The 18220-nt window shown below is 39.7% G+C and overlaps 1 protein-coding gene across 2 annotated transcripts in view; it reads left to right on the forward strand.

The window, feature by feature from the left end:
- Positions 1-18220, forward strand: part of Esyt2 (extended synaptotagmin 2) — a 93401-nt gene that overhangs the window by 63834 nt on the left and 11347 nt on the right. Inside the window, exons 9-16 of one of the 2 annotated variants that reach the window (XM_076551564.1) lie at positions 1732-1908; positions 3324-3406; positions 5356-5404; positions 6538-6627; positions 7012-7107; positions 12729-12791; positions 15876-15950; positions 16669-16755. In XM_076551564.1, coding sequence (XP_076407679.1) covers positions 1732-1908; positions 3324-3406; positions 5356-5404; positions 6538-6627; positions 7012-7107; positions 12729-12791; positions 15876-15950; positions 16669-16755 — 720 coding nt within the window. The remainder of the gene's footprint in view (positions 1-1731; positions 1909-3323; positions 3407-5355; positions 5405-6537; positions 6628-7011; positions 7108-12728; positions 12792-15875; positions 15951-16668; positions 16756-18220) is intronic. The other variant, XM_076551563.1, reaches the window with a different exon arrangement.

Genomic DNA, 18220 nt, shown 5'->3' on the forward strand with positions numbered 1-18220 from the left:
GACACTGGGGCTGGTTTGGGCTTCTGAAACCTCAAAGTGCACCCCTAGTGACACATTTCCTCCAACAACGCCATACCTCTTAATCCTTTCAAATAGTGCCGTTCCCTAAGCATTTAAATACATGAACCTATGGGAGCCATCCTTATTCAAACCACCACAGTGGCAGAAGAGGCACTGGGTAACAGCTGCACTGAACAGAGAGGAAAAAGAGAACTCTTGGAGATTTATGGCTGGGCCTTAGTTTCAGCTTCTATAAAATACGGAACGTAGAACTGGGTCATATGTCTATGGAGTCGCCTTGAGGAGACAGAACCACTGCAGGCAAAGGTGAGGCCTGACTCTGCATTAGAGATGCAGCCGTTTGTTGTGGAGTCACAGAGGTCAAGGAAACAGTAGTACCATGGATTATCTACAGTAAGGAATAGTACTGATACATTCTATACATTCTTCTATATATTCTATACTAGAATGTATACATTCTAGTTTGACTGAAACAGAAGGAGATAAGGTGGTGCCATTTTAATGGCTGTGTTTTATTTTTCAGTTTTATTTCCTGAAGTAGAGATAGCATTGATGCCTTTTCTCAGATTTTCTTTTTCTCAGATTTCAACAATACAAACATTAGTAAACATGCATGACCATATAGACACACACAACACACCCTGCATATATACCAAACCTTCTTTTTTTAACCTCTCTTTGATGCTGAGGCTTAAACCCAGGACCTATATCCTCAGACGACTCCTTATAATTTTTTTAAGAAAGCACACTCCATTTAATTTGATGATAAGATTATATTGTTCAATTTCAACATGATACTCTAGATGTAAGAAAGGGAACTTGTCGGGCGGTGGTGGTGCATGTCTTTAATCCCAGCACTTGGGAGGCAGATGCAGGCGGATCTTTGTGAGTTCGAGGCCAGCCTGGTCTACGGAGCGAAATCCAGGAGAGGCACCAAAACTACACAGAGAAACCCTGTCTCAAAACAAAAAAAAAAGGGGGGGGGGGACTCATTCTTCTAGGATACAGGTATCTCTTTTGTGTATTAAGTACAATAAGCACTGGAGCCAGTCTCAATCTAGCTACCTTTGTTCTCTGAGCTTAAAGCCAATGTTGGGAAAAGAGGTGGCCACATCATCTCAGCTGTAGTCATATGAAACTATAGACAAGAATCTTAGGGTGCTTTTAAAATGTATACTTCTATAAAGAAGTTTGTCTTGTCCTGACAAGCCAGGAATATTAGCCTGTAATTTTTTTTTGGGGGGGGGGGGGGCGGTTCAAGATAAAGTTTCTCTGTGTAGTTTTGGTGCCTATCCTAGATGAGTATTTCATAGAATTGGTCTATTGGCATGGTTGCTGAATAAGAAAAGCTTAGTAGCAGGTCTGGTACACCATCTCATGTTAGTTATAACCTACTTAGTCCCAGATTGTAAGGATGTTTGGTGAGCCTTGTGGCCTGTGTTAGTGGTTTCCTGGGAACAAGCACGTTGCTTCACTGGGACCTCTGCAGTCAGTGTTCCCCATGGAGAACGCTCAAGCTCTGCAGGCAGCTGTGTGGCTCACTGCATTCCTGCTGAGGAGTCCTCGCCCATCGACAGTCCTACTCTAGAGGCATGACATACTGTTCTCCCGTAATGCTTGTTTTCTGCGTCCTTGTCACAGCTGAGCTGGGTGCACTGTGTCTTCCATTCTCCATAGCAAATAGTCTAAGTGGTTTGCTGCTCTTTTCAGGGTGTCCTAAGGATTCACTTTATTGAAGCTCAGGATCTTCAGGGAAAAGACACCTATCTTAAAGGCCTTGTCAAGGGAAAATCAGACCCCTATGGAATTATCCGAGTGGGCAACCAAATCTTCCAGAGTAAGATCATCAAAGAGAACCTTAGTCCAAAGTGGAATGAGGTATATGAGGTAAGCAGTGGGGCCCAAACATGGTATCTGAGTAAGGGCACTACAAGTCTGATTTCATATCTGTCACACAAAAGTATGGCTAACTTGGACCATTGTTTAAGTTTTTTTAATTTCCCATTTTTGGGAAATTTTTCACTTTATCTTCTAACACAAATCATTTTTTTTTATTTTCTTATTTATTTATTTATTTATTTATTTATTTATTTATTTATTTATTTATTTATTTATTTATTTTAGGTTTTTCAGGACGGTTTCTCTGTAGCTTTGGAGCCTGCCTGGAACTCTTTTTGTAGAACAGGCTGGCCTCGAACTCACAGAGCTCTACCGGTCTCTTCTTCCCGAGTGCTGGGATTAAAGGTGTGCACCACCACCGCCCAGCCACAAAACATTCTTATAATGTGAACAGATGAGATTTTTTTTTAAAGCATTAGTCATATAAAGCTACCACAGTGATGAATGACAATATATTCTCTTAATATAAGTAAGTTTTTCTGATTATAAAATATTACATGTGGTTAAAACACAAACATGAAAGTATACTGTTTTATACATTTTTTGTTTACTCTATCTGGACATCTTTACATCTCAGTGGATAGATGACTACATTGTTATTGGCTTTGTTTTTGTTGTATTTGTTTCTTTTTGCTTTGTTTCATTTTGTTTATGTTCATTTTTTTCTCTACATTTTATTTCCTTTTCTTGAGATGTGATGTATGTGTATCTCAGGCTGGTCTGCAATTCATGATCCTCCTGCTTCAGCCTCCCAAGTGCTATGATTACAGGTGTGCACCACCATACCCAGCCAGGATCTGCCTGACTTTAAATAGCCATTCCCCTGCATGTCTTTACCTGCAGAGGCCTGGGCTGCTAAGTGCAGTACTATAGCAGTGCTGTTCAGGTGCAGTGTCATGTGTAGCCTTAAATTGCTGGATCCAAAATTGGAGGTTTTTAAAGGGCAGCGTTGTTTCGAGAACAGTAGTGCATTGTGCCTCTTCCTTGTCACTCTCTGTCCTCTGTCCCTGTCAGTCCCTTATTCTTTGAATGGCTAAGTGGCTGATGGCTTTCCAAGGTTAGCATCTGGATGGAGCCACTTGAGATCTTAGGGCTATTTCCTGCATCTTCACCTGACCTTGGGCCTTAGACAGTCCTGTGGGTGACTTCACACTGCCACCTTATTTCAGGGCCTTGTGCTTGGCCCACTGATAACCATGAAACATACCCAGCAGACTTGTTCTGTGGGCAGGTACTTTAGAACGGCCCAGTCATCGAGGAGTATGTGTGGTCTGACAGTAAGAAAGTACACTAAAACTGCTGACTGCTAGAGAGAAGTACATGGTAATATCTGTTATAATCACCATGCTTAGTACTTGACTATGGCAGCAAACCGGCAGTAACTACCAACCGTTAATTTTCAGGCTTTAGTCTATGAGCACCCTGGACAAGAATTGGAGATTGAACTCTTTGATGAAGATCCAGACAAGGATGACTTCTTAGGAAGGTGAAGAAACAACTTGGGAGCACCCTTCTAACCACTCTCACTGATGCAAGCTTCAAAATTCATTTACTTACATATATATACATCTGAAATGGCTTTTATATGTGCCATGTATTTTCCCAGATATTTTTTAGAACATTTTACTTCTAGAAAGACTCTGTTGTCCATTATAGCAACTACAGCGCTAGGGCTGATTCTACCAGCCAGTTAGACCATGCAGCTAGAGGGCCAGCCACTGCACAGAGCCTCTCCTTGTGTAGGGAGGTCTGTAAATACTTCCTCCTGAGTTGTAAATGTGGGCTTAATTTTAAGCTTTCTCAGTTTGCTAGGGTACAGTCATTTACATTGTTCCCACATATTGGGACAGTAAATACTGATTTATTTACTTCAGTTGAAGAACTAATGTAGCTGTAAACAATAGGCTTTAAAACTACGCTTCTGAGGCTGAGAGGTGGCTCAGTGGTTAGGGATGCCTGCTGCTCCTCCAGAGGACTGAGTTCCGTTCTTGGCACCCATGCCAGATGGCTCACAGCTATACAGCTGCTTGAGACTCCGGTTCCAAGGGCCTTAGTACATACTTATAATCCCAGCACTGCAGAAACAAGGACTGTATCCCTGGGTCTTTTGAGGGCCAGCCTAGAGTTACTTGGTGAATTCCATTCCAGGTTAGTGAGGTACCTAGTCTCAAGGAAACAGTACCACACCTTAAGAAAAATAAATAAGGTGTCCTCTGACCTCCACACCTGTGCTTTTGCATCTGCACACATAATGAATGGATATTCATACATGCGTCTACTACATGTCTATCTAATTAAGGTTATTTAAATGAGTTTATTGTTAGGGGGTGGTGGAGGATTAGATTATATTGGAGAAGTAAGTATGGTCTTGTGTGTCATGCTCTGACTTCAGAATCTCTAAGACCCGTGTGTTGTGTTGTAACTTCAGAATCTGACTGTACACAGCTTAAGTAGGACCAGGAACATGATCAAATCAAATGCTGTGTAAGCATGTAGATGGGAGGTCAGTAAAGCACTAGGAGCATGTTGTCATTGACTAGGGCTGAGAGCAGACTGATTAGGAGATATGTTCAGAAGTACAAGTAGGATAACCCCTTCTTCCACATTCCCATGGGAGTAGTGCCAGGGTTGAATTAGAGTAGGATTATGTGGTGGTAATTAAACCCACTCTCAGACCTGCTTATGGACATGATACAGTGTGGACTTATAATTCATTATGCAAATAACTGAATCCACGGTGATGACTGTGCACCAAGGGGTGACATGTAAAAACCCATTAGCTAGCCAGGCATGGTGGTGCACACCTTTAATCCCAGTACTTGGGAAGCAAAGGTAGGCAGATCTCTGTGAGTTCAAAGCCAGCCTGATGATCTACATAGTGAGACCCTGTCTCAAAAACAAAAAATCAGCCAGGGCTGGGGAGTTGAGTGTAAAGCACCTGCTGTGTAAGCATGAGAATCAGAGTTCAGACCCAGAAACCACAGACATGCCAGAGGAGCATGGCGGGTGTCTGTAATTCTAGCGCTTGGACGACAGAGGCGGGGCATGCCCAGAACAAGCTGGCTGCACTGGTCCTGTCAGGCTCTGAGTTCAGTTGAGAGATACTTTCCTGATGTGTAAGGTGAAGAGTAACTGAGGAAGACTCCTGATGTTGGTCTCAGTCCTGCACATGTGTGTGCAGTCAGCTCTGGCCTAGTTGTGTGTGCTCAATATTTTGATCACAAAAAAAGTCAACCCTTTTCTTTTTTACTTGCCTTTTGATTTTCTTGGGCATATATTATAGAAAGCCTGAGGAAAACAGCTTATGTTCTGGTAAATTATATAGCATATCTTTGCAATTCTAGAGTTCTTTTCCATACATAATACTCAAGGTATTTCAGTTGGAAGAAGTGTGTTTCTGTGTTCTAAAATTTTTTTATTGTTTTATTCTTATAGTCTTATGATTGATCTTATTGAAGTCGAGAAGGAGCGCCTTCTAGACGAAGTAAGTTCTCTCTGATTTTGACCCACTTAAGGAACACTGTAAGTACCTCTTGTGTGCCAGTCACTGTGGCCCACTGCTGTTGCCCACCTACCCAGTGTGAGAGTCCTAGCTGCTGGTATAGGAACAGTATTTGCTTCACAAACATTTGACATGTAAGGATATAGCTCAATAGTAGTATGCTTACTTAACATGTTGCAAAGCCCTGGGTCAGGAAGTATGGGTGAGCACAAAATGTAAAACTGACTTTATTATAGACAGACTGTAATACCTTGGAGGCATTAGGGCAGAGATGTGTATGAAGCTCACAGAAATGGATATTTTCACTGTAGTTGGAGTGAATAGTAGAGATGCACAGTGCTGTCAGAATGTAAAAGATACCTGTAAATGAACTAATAATTTGCAGCAAGAAGACATTACTTCAAACAGGGAGAGTGATCCATAATTCTATAAAAATAAAATAAAAACATAAAGGAAAATAGTACAGTAGCTTCCAAAAGATCAAAAGATGGGTGCGACTTGGGTAAGAGAAGCCTAGTTAACCAAATCAGTGTTGGGACTTTGCCGCTTTCACAGCAGCACCTGTATCCTCCAGGAGTGCTTGTCATCCATTTCATAGTGTTTCTTGTACATCTGTTGGGTACCAGTGACTGAGCACAGTGGTGAACAGGATAGATGGAATCCTGCCTTGTGGAAGTTCCTTTTTAACACTGAGTGTTTGATGACACAACCTTGCACTGTTTTATTCATTGATGTTTAGCTATGAGTAAAAACAAGTATCTTAACTTGTTTGATTCTGCCATTCAGTATTTGGGAATTAGTGTTATCCCCTGCTGGCCTCTAAATTTTATGTGAGTCCATATACAGAAGCCTTGTTAGTGCTAGACAGTGCTGGAACACTTGAACTTGTATATGATAAGGGCTTTGTTAGGGCAGACAGATCTCTGAGCTTGGTCTCTGGCTAGCCCTGGTTCTTGGAGCATGAGGCATAAATTAATAAGTGCACTCCTTCAGTGCCAGTAAAGAATTGGTGGTGCCACAATGTCAATGAGCAATTTGAAACATTTTTAGACGGGTTTTAATTAGAATCTTTTATTCAGAAACACTTTGGCTGAACTTAAACACTTTTTCTTCAGTGGTTCACTCTGGACGAGGTTCCAAAAGGAAAGCTGCATTTGAAGTTAGAGTGGCTCACACTGCTGCCAGATGCGGCAAACCTGGACAAGGTGCTGTGCGGTGTCTTCTCTTCATGACCACCTACTCCTGATTGTTAGGACCAGTCTCTCTGAGTGTGTCGGTACTTGTTTAAAAATATTATACCAGTAATTTTGATTATTATGCCACAAGTCACCATAGTAGTGAAGAGGAATGAAAAGTATAGAGAATACTATTTGTGGGTCATTATTCTTGTTCTGAGACCCTTAAGTTTGTCCTAGCTTTATCACTGGGATTTGGGGAGCTGCGTGTCCTCCTAGTGCTTCATTTTGTGTGGAGTAGTAGTCTTGTCATTTAGGAGACATCATTTCTTACTTTCATTTGCCCGAGCACAGTCAAAGCAGTGTGCACTCCAGTAGACACACACCCACTGATACTTTTTCCTCACCTTGCAGGTTCTGGCAGACATCAGAGCTGACAAGGATCAAGCTAATGATGGTCTTTCGTCTGCACTGCTGATCTTGTATTTGGATTCTGCAAGGAACCTTCCGGTAGGTAGTACAGAGCTAACTCCTGGGAGTGCTTTCCTTACTTGGAAACTACTACTTTGTTCAGCCACAGTGTATCACCTCATCTTGTGTGGCAGAAACAGAGAGGCACAAGGTAGCATTTGCTTTGCACATGTGTATTTATATCTAATTATTATAGCCTAGTTGCCTCAAGGTGAAAATTGTCTCCGCTTAGAAAGGGGGAATAAATGAAGCAGCCCTGATCACAAACACTAAATGTGTCTTAGCTGTAGCACAGCAGTTTGTGAGCTGCTGAGCTGTGACTGTCCTCAGGGTTTAAGCTGGAGCATGATTGATGCCACCAGGTAGGTATACTGACCTTCGGGCACCTGGGACACTTCCAAGTGAACAAAGACACAGACAGTGCCAGATCATAATAGTTAGCCTAAAAGCCTGTTTATTTGCTTGCATTAAATTGTTTTGGTTTTATGGGGGAAAGTATAAAGTAATCCGATCATTTAGGGATAGTGAATCTTCCACTGTCCTGTTGTAAACCCCAATAGGTAAAGTAATGTTGTCCTCATATAAATGTTACATTGTTAGGTAACTTTTTGGGTGCCAGTGTGCTTGGATACTAGGGCATTCTCTATGTCATTGTGTCAGCAGCCAGTTTGTTGAAAGAAAGATCACTGTCATCAGTTACAGGGATTTTACCCACCAAGATTGTTCATTGCATAATTCTCCCTTCCTAGTAAATGCTCAGTCACATAAGTGCATTTGTGAACAGACTCCAAACAAAAACAAAGAAGTATTTCACTTATCCTTTTCCACAGTCTCTCTTGGACTTTTATCCTGATGGTTTGTGAAATTGCATCATGTAGCACCTTTTAGTTTTGAAAATTGTATATTTACTTGAGCTTTGTGAACAAAAAGGAAATAAATACTTTGTGCATTAATACAATTTATTTCAACTTAACAACTGAAATATGATTGAGCATTTTGTAATAGGAATATATAGTTGTCTCTTTGCCAATACCATACCCTTTCTTTTAATGAAGGTTCCTTGTCTAATTTTTAACTACTTAAGTTCTTACAATTTTCTTGAAGAGAAATCTTTTGGCCAGTCTTTCCACCTGAAGTCGGTGACTTTATCTATTTTTATTTCTATTTGGGAATATCTACTTCATTATTATTTAGCCTTTCAATGTAATTCCTTATACAGTAGGGCTCTCTGCCTTTGACCACAACAGAGTTTGTTATAAAATGCCTGATAGAAGTCTATTTGTCAGGCTGCCAAGATGGCTGAGTGTGTGAAAGGCACTCACTGCCAAACCTGGCCACCAAAACACACATGATGGGAGACAAGAACTGACTCCTTTGGGTTGTCCTCTGACCTCTACATGCATGCCCTGGCAAACCCATACCCCAAATAAATGTAAAAACAAAATATTATAAAAGAAGTGAATTTGCTTCATAGTTTAGATACAGAAAGTAGTGATAGGGTTGGGGATTTAGCTCAGTGGCGAGCGCAAGGCCCTGGGTTCCGGCCTCAGCTCCAGGAAGAAAAAAGAAAAGAATGATGTTTGAATGGGGAAAGGGACCTGGGCTTTTCTGTGGAGCTGTGTATTCCGTCACATCGATTTGAAATTCAGATAATGTCACATAGTCTCAAGAGACAGGGACTGCACTGCTCTTCTATTCCAAGGTACTGTGCTCACAGTGTGCCGTGGCTCATCAGAGGCAAAGGGTCCACAGAGCCATCCTTGCTGTTTGTGGTGTTAATCGGGAGGCTTTGTTGGCCAGTCCCTGTGTGTCCTGGGACCCTCTGACTCTCTGCACCGTTTATTTGTGCTTCTGGTATGTGCCCACTGACCACAACCCAGCATTCTTTGCTTTCTCTTCCTGTCTCCACTTTCCTAAGAATATCTACGAGGGAAACTTTGGGTGTGGCTACTTAAAAGAGAGGCGAGCGTCGGGACTAGTGTTTTGTGAGAATACTACCTCAGTCTATAGAGCACTATTTGTGAGTCCTCTAGCTCCTTCTTCTGTGTTCAGTGAAGACTGCCCAAGTGTGGCCTGGAAGTCTGTGCAGTCTGCTCATTGGAATGATGCGCATGCTATTTTCATTTTCTTGCATGACTTCAGTTACCATGTCTTCATTTTATGTTGGTTTTGTCAAATGTGACTCTGCTGTGATGTTGGGAGTACATCTGACATGAGATGAACTAACCTGAACTAACTCTACTGCTGCTGGTCCAAAAAGTGTTATAACGAGCCCTCTGAGGGAAAAACAAAGCCATAAAGTTAAAGTTGATTTGGGGTTCATCTTGGGAAGAGACATATAAACATTGCTGTAACTTTCACAAAACTTTTCTAAATCTACTTTTTCCCTGTCACCAAGGAGAGCAGCATTAGAACTTGGGCTGTCTTCCAGTCCATACCACCCAGTCCTCTCTGTCACTAGTCGTGGTCACAGGAAACCAGAAGTTCACCCCATCTCTGAGAGCCTGCTTCTGCCACATGGCCTAGCCAGAGCCTCTGGAGGAAAAGAAAACTACAGCAGGTTCATGGTTGATTTCTTTTCAGGAACTTAGAAGAGTTCCCTAAGTAAATAATTGAGAATTTTGTTTTGATTTCATCACATTTGCTCCCGTACCCTGTCTGGTGCTTCCTCTCCTAGTGCTATTCAGGGTAGTCTGGTGGCTGCTGGGTTCATTTCCTCTGGGGTCATAGAAAGCTACACTTAAGACCTACTATTCTAATTAGTGTAGAAAATCACCTTTCAGATTTGTATTATAATTAGTTAGATTTCTAAAGACCACTTATCCCTTGAATCTAATAGTGGCAGGGCTTTGCTCTTTTGCACTTTCCAATTCTGTTTACAAAGGCTTTCCACGTGTGTCCTCGGTTTATTCTTCTAATGAGGGGCTGGGGGTAACATACTTAAAAATAGGTATTTAGCCCTTTTTATACACAAGAAAAATCAGTACCCTGAAGGATAGGCAAGTTATACTAGTAAATAAGCAGGACCTTGACGTCCCTAACTCTGCACTCACAGCTGCTTCCAGCCTTTGCAAAAGTCCAAAGGAAGCTGGTGTGGAGGGGTGTCCCCCTATAACCCTTGCATTGTAGAGGTTAAGGCAGGAACATTTCTTGTTTCAGTGTTATGACCCTGTCTCGAAGACAGAAGTCAAAAGGAAAACAGTTAGAATGACAATGCCAGTACATACCATCACCTCAGAAAATGCTTTGTGCTGTTGTTTCTTAGGTAAAAGGTCGTCACAAACTCGTAAGTGGCAAAGCCACTCTTCTGGGTAATTTTGCCGGTCTGTCTCCAGTAACATTGCTAGGTCTCTTTTCTCAATCTACAACTGCTTCCTTTTGCAGAAAGGAAGTATTTTTGAGTCGGATTCTTGAGTTGCTTTGTAGTTCTGACATCGGTGGCCAGACTCAGAATTCTTTTCCTTCATTGTCCAAGTCACATTGAGCTTTATGATTAGGATGTGCACACCACATAAAATGTTCTTTTTACTTACTGGTTTTTAGTGGAAAGTCAAATCAACTTTCTCAGTCTTTCCTACAGGAAAAGCTTTTTTTTTATAAATAGCTGCAGTCCATGGCTTTTTTTACCTCCCACCTCTTCAGAGCACCTTCAGTTTCCATTTCATTATTTTCTTCTATACTAGAAATGATTTCTTTTTAATGTAGACTCTTAGAATTTTTCCCTCCTCCAGCTTCAGCTTGACTATGTTCTCTGACTTTGGCATCCAGCATTAGAATATTAGGCTTACTTGGTAGCTCATGTGTGTTGAGCACTTTGCAGTAGCCACATAGACTGTAAGGAGTCTACTTGCACCTCATTTATCTGTGTGATCATTATGGGCATTTCACAGATAGAAAGTAAAAATAACACAAGGGACATAAATGACTGAGACCTCACCACTGTAGAATGTTCACTGCTCAGGTGCTCTTAATTCTGTACTGGAGGTGATCTGAGACGAGTGGTATTTTCATAGTGCTTACCTTACACGTGTGAACATAACCATGAAATAGCTACCACTGAGCAGACCCTTAGGGACAAAAATACTTTTTACAGGGAATTTTAGCTTTTGTTTGTTTGAAACAGGGTCTCATATATCCCAGGCTATCCTGAAATACTTTATATAGCTGAGGATAACCACTGAACTTCTGATCATCCTGCCTCTACTTGCAAGTGCTGGGGTCATAGGTATGGACCACAATTCAAAGTTCATGAAGTGCTGGGGTCTGAACCCAGAGCTTCCTACATGCTAGGCAGATACTCTCAAGTGACCTATATCCCTAGTGCATGGTTCTGGATGGGGGGAAAAAAAAAAAAAAAAAAAAAAAAGGACAGGTGCCAGTGTCTCCAATGATTGAGAGGCCTGGGAGTACATGGTACATGGGGCCTGACTTCTGAACCTTACACCTGGACACCTGACCCAAGTATTTCACCTGCATGCCATGCAATTTTCTGTGACCTCACACAGCTGTTCTTGCATTCCTGATTCACACCGCCACTGTTCTCTTTGTTTTTCAATAATTGATGCATGTTAGAATAACGAGTGCATTGGGTTCAGCTGTTTCTAGCCAGTGTGCACTTCAGGAAAGGCCCTTGTCACATCTGGAGAGCATCAACCAGGCTCCCTCTGAAACAAAAGGCATTGTTGCAACTCCTTAGGGAATACCTTGTCTGGGCTTCATCCAGAGATAGAGGCAGTAGGTTCTGAGTCTTTAGAGAGCCCTGTAAGCTGTATGAATAGTCTAGATTTTTAGACCCACCTAGTATGGCTGGAGCCTGGTAGGTTCTTTACCTTTTCACCTGCCTCCTACCATGGAGGAGAATTGGACGCTATTTCTCCATCTTCTTTCATACATCTTCTGTTTAATAAAACATTAAGAAGAAAATTTAATTAGGAATCAAATTCAATATGCCATTTTAAATTAATTAAAATTAAAATGACAAAAACCTTTAACCTCAAGTGTTAATTCTGGAAATTTCCAAAACAAACAAATTGTCCATTTGAAAATGAGTAAACAACTAACTGAAAAAAATTCAGTCAGGAAGGTATATACCCTATCACAGTAGAATGACTTTAAATCCAGGAGGAACTCGTAAAATGGCCTTGTTGGCCTGTACTTCCATTATGAGAAGGATGGGGAGTCCAGGAGTTCACAGACAGAGAGGCTCCATCTCTGGATGATGCTACACCAAGAAAGCAGGTCTGAAAGGCACAGCAGTGGTGTGGGCCGCTGTAGGTGGGACCAGCTCCAGCAGTGTGGGAAGAATGGTCACTGCTGTGCTTCACGTTAAACCTTTCATTGTGGGTGACACGGGGGTTTCAGGCGAAGGATAGTAAACAGAGCCTTTCCTAAGTCACACTCTTGATCTCTGCAAACAGTAAAATCAGGTGGAGAAGTGAAGTGTTACTGAAGATGAGGAAATGTGTCATGATATTTTAGATTATCAGTCACTCTAAGGTAAAAATCTTGAGCATAAAGGCAAATTTGGCAGTTTGTATGATTTTTGTTCTGGTTTAAGTATTCATTTATTCTCATGAATTTTGGTGTCATTAACCTTACATAAACTCCTCATTGCATGTCTTATTAACCCTTGGTGTGTTCATTTTCTTCTGATCTGAAAGAGTAACCCCTTAGACTTTAACCCCGGTGTCTTGAAGAAGTCTGCAGTTCAGAGAGCTTTAAAGGTAAACAAAGTGTTTCCTGGAGGCTGCAGTGCTAATCAGACATATTGAAAGAGATGGTACTTTGGCTTTCTTAAGTGTGTGGGCAGGTCACCTCCCACCCTAGTTAATAATTGATTACCCAGTAGAAGAGATCTGACTTCTGTTATCCAAGAATTTGTATTTAGAAGAAATTACATCAATCAAATAAATTTAAAAGTTTCAATATGAAGTTCTAGATTTCATTCTATCTTTTAAAGCCATTGAAATATTGTTTTGTTTGAATTTGAATTTGTGAATGGCAATCTAAAAGTTCTATTTGAAATCTTGACCAGAATTTCATATTGTGATTTAAAGATGCACCTTGCAAACTGTTGAGTGCATACTTAAGGAATTGCCTCTTCCAATATGTTGAGTAGGGCCTCACTGAATCAACCTCATGGCTTTGGTGCTGTGGGCTTGGGTGATAGATCTTCCCAGAAGGTTCAAATTTTATCAAATGAGGTATTATTGAAAACTAAGCTCCACTTCTCATCATGACAAAAGCTTGTGTTCTCTGGCTAAATTGTTAAATTTTGTTTCTTAATTCATCTTAATTGCAGTGAGAGGCAGGGGCATTTTAAATATAATTGTCTTAAGAAAATTCCAGAGAAATAGGAATACTTTGCTCAGTTTCATCTAGCAAAATAAGACCCAGAATTAATCCATTAGTCCAAAAATGAAGGAGACTGTCAGTGACTTTTCTATATCATATTTGTAAACCTTAGTATGACCTATACTAAGGAGATATGGTGTAGTTTTAGTAGGGCATCATACCCTGAGAATGATGTTCGTAACACGGCTGAAACAACTATGCTTCCTGGCATAGTGGGGACCTATAGCAACTTAGGAAAGGACCTGTATCAACAGTCTTTGCTCACCATTCTTCTGCTGTCTTGTTGGCCAGAAGTCAGGAAGGAAGGCTCTGAAGTCATGTTGCTCATTGTTGTGATTCAAAGAGGATATTTAATCCATCCTGCTTACAGGGTGGAAGTAATATCTTCTCCATTGGATTAGTAAGTAAATTAAAATATTACATATAAAAGGACACAATAGGTAGGTAAATAGATGTGCTATAATTATCTGGTTTAACACATTAGCTCATTTAAGCCTAACAACAAGTCCTATAAATGGTATTGTGCCTCTTTTGTAGACATGGAACCTGAGGCTCAGACTGATGAAGCAAAGGTCTCAGTAGTGAAGAATTAAGGAGAATGAAATTTAAATTCAACAGTGTAAGATTATATTTTTAGGCATCATTTCTATAGTTCATTAAATTCAACAGTGTGACCTAAAAGACTATATGTTTTTTATCCTAGTTTGTACCTTTGATGTATGGTGCTATAATTTAAATGTCTGTCATGGTAGAAAATTTAGTGAATAGTTTAAAAACCTTTTTTATATAATCTAAAACATCATGTGTGCTAAGGCACACCCTTATTTTATAAACCACTAAACAAGATTGTGAAAGTGCCAGCTAAGCTTTGATTTATTTTATATTTACTGAAATTTTAGACTTAGAATAAGTAAATTTTAGTGTGTCATTCACATACATACATCAATGCACAAACTTATTAAGGCAATGACAACTGAAAATTGTTCAGAAGCAGGTTTCTAGTGTTATCAGTTATAAACTTCATTCTATTTTTAAAACTATTAGAAAGAAGGGCACCTTAAAATTGTAGATGCATTAAATCCTTAAAACTGAATGGCCCCATTTTCACAGATACAGGCTTAATATTAGTTAGAAATAAACTCAACTCCTATATCAAAGACCCAAGGTAGATATGGCTTCAATCAGTCTGATTTTATGCCCTACAGCTGTAGTTTGAACCTCATAGATAAGAATGGGCAAGGCATGCCCTCCTTGAAAGTCAAGAGTTTCTTAGCTAGCCAGAAGGGAGAGGTGAAGGTGGCCTCCTTCCCAGAGGACTTACACTCAGCTCAGATTTAGGAATCCTAGTATCAAAGAAAGGAAATGAGTTTAGGGAAAATCAGTTGGCTTTGATATTTTTAACGGTATTTATTTCATTTTGCAGAACTCATTCACATCAAAAAGATGAACCAGGAAATAGATTATCACAGTAGGTTTGGGTTAGTCATATTTTTTGAATAATCAAATGATTTTGACACCTATTTCTGTCATTACTGTAGTGTTGAGGATTGACTCTAAAATTATTTAACTAAAATACCTTTTTGTGACCCTCTAATTTACATTAACACATTTAACACATCTTTTTGTGGGGCTAAGTTATAAATAAACCTCATGTCACATATCTATTGTGTCTTACCATGTTTCTTCTATCAGCTGTCTGCTACAGTATGCTTCTTGTCATTTTTTTCTTACTTATGAATTATTGAAATCATATTTATATCTGCTTAATTCCATGTGATTCTAAACTGACATTTATTCTCCTGGTGATAATTACTTAGCAGCCGGTAAGCAATATCCAGTATCTGATAACTATGTTTACTTGAACAGAGGATGATGGTAGGCTCAAGGTGTGGAGCTATGCATCTGAAGCTAATGCCTTACACTATAGCTGAAGAAGTGTTCTGAGTGAACAATCTTTTACACCTGTCTCTTATTTATTCATTTAAATCCATTGCATTTACTACATTTTTGTTATCCTACTAAGTCAGTTTTGAGAACTGTGTAAATACTAGAATTTTAAATTTTAAAAGGTTGCATTTCCCAAAGTAGCTTATTTTTAAAGCAAAAAGTTGGACATTTCAAACTGTGTGCAGCCTGGCACAGGGACTTGTACCTGGAGTCACAGCCACTTTTAAGGGTTAGGTGGGAGAACACCTCATGCTGCAGAGTCCCACACTGGCCAAGCAGTATTGTCAGATCCTGTCTCAGTGTGTTCCATGGTGGGCATAATGACTGATGATGGCTCAGGGTTTGCTTAGCAGTTGTCTTCTACTTTCATTGTGCTTCGATGTTCCCTGTGTCTAAAGTATCAGTGGCAAAATAGAAATGACTCCTGATATCAACCATAATTTCATTTTCAGTGCGACCCATTTCAAAGGTGTTTATTTATTTTATCTGGTTTTGTTTTTGGATAGTCAGGGAAGAAAATAAACAGCAACCCAAATCCTCTTGTCCAGATGTCAGTTGGTCACAAGGCTCAAGAGAGTAAGGTAAGAGTTTAATGGTTTCTGAGATTTTTCTCCACGTAGCCATACTTGTCGCTGTGCCCAGCAAGTGGTATCCAGGTGTGTGATGTGTAGGCAACAAGACCATTGCTTCCATATGAAACAGTCATTTCATAAATACTAGCTGTTATTAATTATAGATTCATTATTTTAAATAACATAAAAAACACACTACAGATATACTTTTGTTTGATTCCATGGGGCGAGATATGGAATTACTTTCCAAGCTTCTTTTAAGTACTTAATAATTGTTTAAAGTTAACACATTGTACTTCAAATTCAGCAAACACAGGCTCAAGAATGCAAAGAAGGTATTGTTGTATGTTCTTTTCTAATCAGGAAATAAAAATTCAGAAATTACTCACAGTTATAAGCCATTATTAAATTTTAATTGTTAACCCTTTCAGACATAGGGCTGTGTGCAGTACAGTGCCAGGCACCAAGAATGAGAGAGCTGAGGGCAGTAGAGCAGAAGAGGTTTGGTCTCTGGGCAAGTAGGCATGGGTCTGTGTCGACTCTTTCCTGATGCACCTCCGAAAGCTTATGTTTCACTTTTTTAACATTTACACACTTACTAAGTACATTACCCAGTAATCAGTGTAATCAACCACCCGATGCTGTACACTCATTAAACAAGTAAGTGTTATGTCAGTAGTCCTCCGTAGAAAATACTGGAGAGTTGATACTGGACTATTTCTTACAGATTCGATACAAAACTAGTGAACCAGTGTGGGAGGAAAACTTCACTTTCTTCATTCACAACCCCAAGCGCCAGGACCTTGAAGTTGAGGTATTTTATTGCATTTTGTGCCTATATTTTGAAATATGATACAAATTAACTTATATTTACAGTTTCCAATTGAGTATATAGTACACTCGGACCCATTGCTATAGTCAAGATAAAGAAATTCTTTGTTATAGAATTATGTTTGGTTATAGAATATAGTTATGAGTCACAACTCTGCCAAACCCATCTTTAAGTCAAGTTAATCTTCATTTATACTATCAGGAAAGGGTCATGATTTTTTTTTTCTTAATATTTAGCACATTGTTGAAAAACTACTCTTTCCTAGGTATTGAGGTTAGTGACTTTATCAAAATCCAGGCCCACTATGCAGTCTGCTCCTGGAATGCTTTCTGCCCTAGGTTCTGTACTAACAATATTCCTGCACCACTGTCTCTGCTACTGTTGTTGAATGAGTACATTTTAAAACCAACTTATGTAAGCCCTCAAACTTATTTTTCACAATTGTTTTTACAAATTCTAAGTCTACATTCCACGTGAAGTTTAGTACCAATTGTAGATTTACACAGAGAACCTATAATCTCGATAAGAACTCCATTGACATTCTAGAACCAGTGGTTGGAATTGACATCTCCACAACGGGAAACATTCCAATCTGTAGGGACATTGCATTGTTTTTTTTCGTGGACAGTCTTCCATTTCTCTGCAGCGTTGTATAGCTTTCTGTGTTCAGTGTAGATCTTTTACACATGTCAGACTTATCCCTAAACAATTTAATAATTTTTCATGATATTGTGAGTGATCTTACTTTACTTCCCTACTTGTAATTGAAGACAGGGCCTTCTTCATTCCAGACAAGAACTCTACCAATTTTTCTGAGCTATTAAATGTCTCCTAATCTTGTATTTTTGGCTTTTTTGTTAATATATATAAAAATGTCTAGACAGTGTGATGGATTCCTATAATCCCAGCATTTAGGAAGCCAGACAGGAGGATCATCAATTCAAGACTAGCCTGGCTTAAGTGTTTTTTGTGAGATCTGAGTTGATTCTCAGATCTATGTAAAAAAGCCAGGCATGGTGACACTCATTTATAATCCCAGCTCTAGGGAGATGGAGACTAGTAGATCCTTGGAACTCACTGGCCAGCTTAGCCTAGTCTCCTCAGCAAGTTCGAGACACCATTCCAGAAAGAGAGAGAATGAGAATATGTAGTTGATTGTTATATATTGATATGCTCTCATATAACTTCACTAAAAATGGCTTTTTCTTTTTTATTATTTGCTTGTGGGAGAGGGTAGTAGATTTTATCATGTGGCCTTGAATTTACAGTTCTACTACTTGGCCAGTTATTCCTGAGATTATAGGTGTATGCCACCATGCCAGCCCTGCTTACTTGTTCCACTAGGTATTTTGTGGCTATCTTAGGATTTTATGTGTAGGAGGGAAGTCATGTTTTCTTCTAGTGATGATACTTTTCATAACAATCCGGATGCTTTTTATTACTTTTC

The sequence above is a fragment of the Peromyscus maniculatus genome, chromosome 14, assembly GCF_049852395.1.
Source record: "Peromyscus maniculatus bairdii isolate BWxNUB_F1_BW_parent chromosome 14, HU_Pman_BW_mat_3.1, whole genome shotgun sequence".
Taxonomy (NCBI): domain Eukaryota; kingdom Metazoa; phylum Chordata; class Mammalia; order Rodentia; family Cricetidae; genus Peromyscus; species Peromyscus maniculatus.